At 60.3% G+C, this 6,597-nt stretch overlaps 1 protein-coding gene across 1 annotated transcript; it reads left to right on the top strand.

Annotated features, from left to right (window-relative positions):
• Positions 1–1,552: 1,552 nt before the first annotated feature.
• On the top strand, positions 1,553–5,147 carry NCLIV_037190 (putative glyceraldehyde-3-phosphate dehydrogenase; the record flags this gene model as incomplete). The annotated part of the gene is made up of 2 exons (XM_003883920.1): positions 1,553–3,915; positions 4,424–5,147. The coding sequence occupies 2 exons, from the start codon at positions 1,553–1,555 to the stop codon at positions 5,145–5,147; spliced, it is 3,087 nt and encodes a 1,028-aa protein (XP_003883969.1).
• Between the last annotated feature and the right edge of the window lie 1,450 nt (positions 5,148–6,597).

Here is a 6,597-nt window from a genome sequence, read left to right as displayed (position 1 = left end):
AGGCCTTCGGTGCCCCGGACACACACAGGTCGCGACGGTACACAAGTAAAAGCGCATGTGCACACACTCGCGTAGGTATTTGCCGCTGGAACGCTGCAGCCACCGCACGATTACAGGCATATGCAGCAGAGGTCGCCCTGTTGTAGAGAGGGAAATCGAGCGCGTTCACGGACAGACGAAGAACTGTGACAGTGCATTTGGCATATTCGGCGGGAAAACGGTGGCGGCCGAAACGCCTGAAACTTCTCGCCTCCAGAGAGACGTTCCGTGGATCGGTTCTACGCAAGGGTATCCGCTGCGTGCTCTGTCCCGCTATTTTACCACTTCGTTCAAATACGTAAAACCTGTTTGTTCAGGGATTTGCTCCTCTCGGTGTCGGATCTATCCGATGACATACTCGGAACTTGTGCTTCGGACGCTACGGGGTCTGAAGATTTCGCGATCCTCCCCCCTCGCGGTTGACGTCTTTTGTCTTCTTAAAAAACGACAAACCTAGACGCAACGGCCGTAACTCGACGGGGCGATCTGACGGTGTCCGGGCCAGATTGTGAGAAAAAACAATGGTTGTTGATTGCAAAGTGGCAAGGGATTGTAGCATTTAGCGGGGATCGCCGAGTCGTGCTTTTGCCGGAAACAAAGCCTAGGACGCGGAGCCACAACCTGCGCCTACCTGCGGTGTTTTATGAGGATTCGAATCAAGCAGAAACAGATCTCGCGCAGATACCCCTGGAGTTTGCTTACGATAATACGCCTACGCGACCTCTCCTTCACACGCCGCAGTGTCGCAACAGCGGCGTTTGGCAAGCTACGTGCGCAGAGAGGGCCGCGGAAGACAGGACCGTTTCTTAGACGGAGCGCTCGCCCAAGACAGCGTCCGGTGTCCTTGCTGCCGTCTTTTTGATTCCCTCAACACAGGAGGCGCAGCCTTTCCAACACAGTGCGCCTTCTGGATAGCGTTTGCCTCCGGACACGCCCAAACACACACACACACACAGGTGAAAGAGAACGGGACGCCAGTGAAGCCGTCGGTCGCATTGTGTCGCGCACTGTCTCCGCTGGGCCGAAGGCGTTGTGAAGACGGTCCCAGCTGTCCGGAGTTGCGAGTAAGTCGTCTTCCCCGGCGATGGAGGCGGTCCGCCGCTGTCTCTCACGTGTGTAGGGTAGTTTTCCTCCCGTGTCGGCCACGAAGCTCGTGTCTGTTTTTCCCGGGAGAACCGAAGCCAGCGGAGCGGGATGCAGTGTGGCTTTTTCGCGACGCGGCGCGTGCACTCTTCACCGGGGCGGGCTTTTTCGTTCAATTGCTCGGGTTCGCGGTGTGGAAACCGAGAAGCTCGAGGAGGCAAACGGCGCGGCAACGAAGGCGAGACAGCCCCCAACGACCTGTCTCTCGCTGCGAAAAGCGGGCGGGGAAATCGCGTGAGCGCTAGCCTCCAGCGCACAAGCCGCCCACGGGAACCGCTGTCCGTCTCTCGCTACTGGCAGAGAGAGGTACGCAGGCCTGCAGCGCGTGCACACATGGGCACACCAGGACGGTTCTGAGATCGGGCGGGCAATGACGCGCGGCAAAAAACACCCGAAACAGGGCCTGTCCTTTCGCGTCCCCGAGTCTTGTTGTTTCTCCTTCTGCGAATCTGTGTCGGGGAGGCAACTTAATAGCCTGGTCAAACCCCCCACACTCTCGACGCCTTTTCCGACGGGTGCCTTCTTCCCACCCTCTCCTGTCTCGTGCGTTTTTGCTGCCTTCTCTCAAGCGGAACGCACCATGTCTTCCTTCACCGGACCGTCGTCGGTCCGGCTTCGGCCAGGCGTGCTTTGCGTCTTTCTGTCTCTCCTGTCTCTGTCTCTGACGTGTGTCCCCTTTTCCCCCTCCTCCCTCTCCCTGCCTTCGTCCCTGCCTTCGTCCCTGCCTGCGGCCTACGGCATCCGCCTCGACGCCGCACAGCCCGTCCCCCCGCAACCCGACAGCCTCCCCGTCGCCGGCGCCACGGATTCCTGCCGAGAGCCGGCAGGCGCGTTTGACGGCGCCGATGGCGTGCCGTCGCTTCGCGAGGCGGAGGAGATCCTCCGCCGCGAGCAAACTGTAGCGACTGAGCATGCGCAGCGCGCGGCGGAGGACGTCCAGCAGTTCGCGGAGGCGGCGAGAGAAGCCGCCGCTAAGGGCGACATCGCCGCGGCACACGAGCTCGCCGCGGCCGCGGCCGCGGCAGCCGCCGAGGCGCAAGACATCGCCGCGTACGCGCAGGCGGTTTCCGAAACGGATCCTGCGCTCCTCCGCGAGCGCGCACAGGAAGAGGCGCACCGGAGCGCCGAGTCTGAGGCGAGGAGACAGCAGGCTGCCTCGGAGTCTCAGGCGAACGCCGCGGAGCAGGGACTGCCCTACGGTTCGTGCGACGTGACCATCACGCCAGACGACATTGCGTCTGTCCCGGAGGCTCTGGAGAAACTCGCTGCGTTGGAGACGTCTGTTCAGGAGGCTGGCGAGCAGCTGGACGAGAAGGAACAGATGGTGGCGGAGTACATGCTGGCGGCGAGCGAGGCGGCGGAGCGCCACGATGAGGCCTCCCGCGCGTTCGAGGACGCGAAGAAGCAGAAGAAGGAAAACTTGGCCGCCGCCGCAGAGAAGGAGGCGCTGGAAGCCGCTGCGGAGTACGAGGAGTTGGCAACTGCTGTGCAGGTCTTGACGGAGGAAGCCGAGGCACAAAGCGGGAAGGCACTCGCCGACGCCGTCGCTGCCGGGGAGATGCGCTACGCCATCAACCAAAAGATCGTGAGCGACGCAGACCCCGCCGCGCGCGGAAAGGTCCCGCGCTCGCTGCTCGCCCCCAAGCACTTTCACATCAGCGACGCGGCTTCCGGGCGCGTCCTGAAAATCTATTTCCACAACAGCTTCGCCCCCTTCGACGACCTGCCGTGCGCTGCGCTCCACACGGACGCCTATCTCTGCCGCCAGCACCCGCGCTGCGTGGTTCAGTACGAGCAGAGCGGCGACGAAGTGCTGCAGAGATGCATTCTCGACGACGCGTACCTGTGGCTGGTCGCCTCCACGTCGGATTTCTGCGCCGCGGCGCCGGAGGGCTCTTCGCAGGCCGCCGCCTCGCCGTTCGACAATGCGACTCCCCTCGAACCGATGGCTGCAGTGACGGAAGAAGAGATCGAGGCAGTGGCGCTTGACCTCCTCCAGGAGTCGGGCGTCGACGGCCCGGCAGTCTTGGAGCAGATGGCGAAGGACGGCAAAAGCACGAGCGACTTGTGCGGCTTCGTGCAGGCGCTCTCGGCAGAGCTGCTGCGCACAGAACGGGATCCGCGGTGTGCGTCCCCCGCCGACGACGGGGAGAACATTGCGCTGACCACGGAGGCACTCCTGGCGTCCAACTTTGGATTCCTAGGGCCAGCTGCGCCGGCGACCGCCTCGCCCTCGGCGTCCGCCGCCGCGCCCGCCCCCCGCAGCGCGAGCATTCGCAGCCATAACCGGAACGCGTTCGCCGCAGGAGGCGCCGGAAAGAACGCCTTTGCCCCGGTCCCGCGCATCTCGCCGAGTGGTCTGTTTGGCCTCCTCGGAGGCAGCTCCGCGAAGGCGAACGCGCCGATTCGCATGGGGATCAACGGCATGGGCCGCATTGGACGCCTCGTCTTCCGCATCGCCATGACCCGACCGGACGTCACCGTCACGCACATCAACTGCAGCATGGATCCTGCCTACATCGCGTACATGCTCAAATACGACTCCGTCCACGGCCGGTTCGACGGCGAAATCGTCCCTACCGATTCCGGCCTCATCGTGAACGGCCAGGAAGTCAGCATCTCCAACACCCGTGACCCCGAAGAGATCCCGTGGGCGGCGCAAGGCGCCGACTACGTCTGTGAATCGACTGGTGTGTTCTGCACGACCGAGGCTGCGGCAAAACACGTCAACAGGTACGGGTTGAGTTCCGTGTGTCTCGCGGAACGAGGAACGAGTATGCAGAACCCCGGGACTTGAAACCGGGCATCGTGTGCGGCGGCCCCGTGTTCTGGTCAGTCGCGCCTTTTCCCTGGGAACGGCAGTCCTCGGGCTGAAACCGATGTCATCTGCTTGCTGGGTGTCGGATTGTGGAAGGAGGCAAAGCCGGGAGTTTCTGTTCGCGATGCGCGTCGCGAACGCCGGCTACGTCTGTGCGTGAGCGCCTTTTTTTCTCTCTTACCACGGGGTTCCTGTACCTCGTGTGGGTCATTCCTAGGCATTCTGCAGCCGACAGCCATGGCGTTGTCCCCCCGGTGTCCATCTGCTATTCGCCAAGGTCTTGCGCCTTCTGGTGGAGCGCCGCTCTGCAGCATCGGTGCTGTGAGAAGGTTTCTGCGTGTGTGCGCGTGGTTGTCTGGCCTTCCTCCAGGTTTTCCGACTCTCTCTGGAGGCTCTTCGCTCGTGTGTCTGTTCTGCGCTCAGACCTGGCGGAGCGAAGCACGCAGTTATTTCCGCTCCGGCGAAGGACGAATCAACCCCGACTCTCGTGGTGGGCGTGAATGCCGAGCAGGACTACGAGTCGAGCATGAAAGTTGTGTCGTGTGCGTCGTGCACCACGAACGGCTTGGCGCCCTTGGTGAAGGTGATTGACGAGAACTTTGGCCTGGTTGAGGGTCTGATGACGACCGTCCACGCAGCCACAGGCACGCAGAAGGTCGTCGACGGCACCTCGAAGAAAGACTGGCGCGGCGGCCGAGCTGCAACCGGCAATATCATCCCGTCATCCACAGGAGCCGCGAAGGCGGTCGCCCGGTGTCTGCCGCACATGAAGGGAAAACTCACTGGCATGGCCTTCCGGGTGCCCACGCTCGATGTCTCTGTCGTTGACTTGACCTGCCGGTTGAACAAGAGCACGACTTACGAGGAAATCAAGAAGGCGGTCCGCGAGGCGAGCGAAACGTACATGCGCGGCATCATCGGCTACACTGAGGAGCCGATCGTGTCCCAGGACATTGTTGGCTCGCAGTGCTCGACAGTGTTCGACGCGAACGCGGGCATCATGCTGAACCCGAACTTTGTCAAGCTCGTGTCGTGGTACGACAACGAGTACGCGTACTCGGCGCGTCTCGTCGACCTCATTGCCGTCATGGCTGCCAAGGACGGCGTTGTTGCCGCGGGAACGGGACTCGACCGGAAACCCTTTTAAAAAAAAGCCATCCCTAGAGAGGCACGTAGCTGCGTGCGAGTGTGTTTAAAGCATCGCAAATGTCCCAGGCGAGTCTGCTGCGCGCGCACCCTGGTGTATGTACACTACACACACTTCACGCGAAAGGCTGGAAGGTGGACTCATGTCAGGTTCTCCCCAGTGCCGGTGCTTGCTTGTGAAAAAAGGGAGGAACGCGAGGTAGGGGACCTCGGGGTGTGCGTCATTCACGTGAAGAGTGTGTTCGTGCAAACGGAAACAGTTTGGTTCTCGGAGGCTGCGAGGCCTACCACCCGAGAGCGTGCGTGCGTGTCCGGTGCTGGAGAAGCTGCCAGAATGACGGAGTCAAAAATGATGGCGACGGAAATTTGAAATACACACAGAGGATGCTCTCTGACCTTTGTTTGTCGGGTAGTTTCAGGAAGAAAAAACCGTCTGACGCTGCTTCGAGGAGGTTTGTATCCGGAGCATCCATAACTCCAGGCACACGGCACTCCCGGCGTGCTTCCCTAGGAGTTGGTGTTCTATATTCGACGCCTTACCAGTATCCGTACAAAGACGTGAACCACGTCAGTTGCCGTTTTATTCGAGAATGCTGCTCTGTGCAACCTGTCGACGCGCTCTGTTTGCTAAGCTCGAGAACGTGGTATACTCGAAGTGGCGTTTTGTGACTTGTGCTTTTCTCCTGCCAAAGAATCTTGAACTGTTATCTCTCTTCGATACCGTTCTCCAAAAACGGTGCGCATATGTGTCAGGTGCTCAGTTTTGAATCGCGACTATTCCTTGTATACATGACCTCGTTTTTCGCACAAAACTCTCCATTGCCGATAATTTGGCAATTTTGGACGGGAATTCGAAAGGCCAATGAACCGCAACGGAGCCGCACGCTTCCAGCGACAGTCGCTCGTAATCCCGGCGTTCTCCGGATGGATGTGTGAGGCTGCTCGGCGCTGTTACGTGAACACAATTTCAGAGTGTGGCAACCAAGACCGGCTTCAACAGCGCAGTGCAGTACGCGGTGTAGCCATGTCACCCAAAAAGACGGGGCAGGTATAACGCCCGTTCTGGCGGTACAAACGACGCGACTTTCCAGGCGGAAAGAGCCAGAAGGCTAGGCACGCGCATTGAAACGAGCACGAGGGGGCGGCGTGTGTGCAACCACGACGTCTGCATAGAAACTGCCACAGGACTTTTGACGTAGAGAAGAGAACTAGGGAGGTATCGAGTATAAGCCGACCCCTGTTTCCTTTTTCAGTTGAGCAGCGATACACAGGAACCGTTTACTACTGGAAAGGGTAGTGCGTCAGACAAAGCTAGAGCATCCGCGCTCAGTGCGGTGATAACGGTCCTGCATCCTTCCATTTGGAAAAATGCCATGCAAGGCAACGTTCCGTCTTCTAACGCGCCCCACGGCGTCTAACAGTGATTTGACGTTCTTCCCGGAACCAAATGG

This window comes from Neospora caninum, chromosome VIII, assembly GCF_000208865.1.
Source record: "Neospora caninum Liverpool complete genome, chromosome VIII".
Lineage (NCBI taxonomy): Eukaryota > Apicomplexa > Conoidasida > Eucoccidiorida > Sarcocystidae > Neospora > Neospora caninum.
The sequence above is the reverse complement of the archived record's forward strand: the minus strand, read 5'-3'. Positions and strand labels throughout refer to the sequence as shown.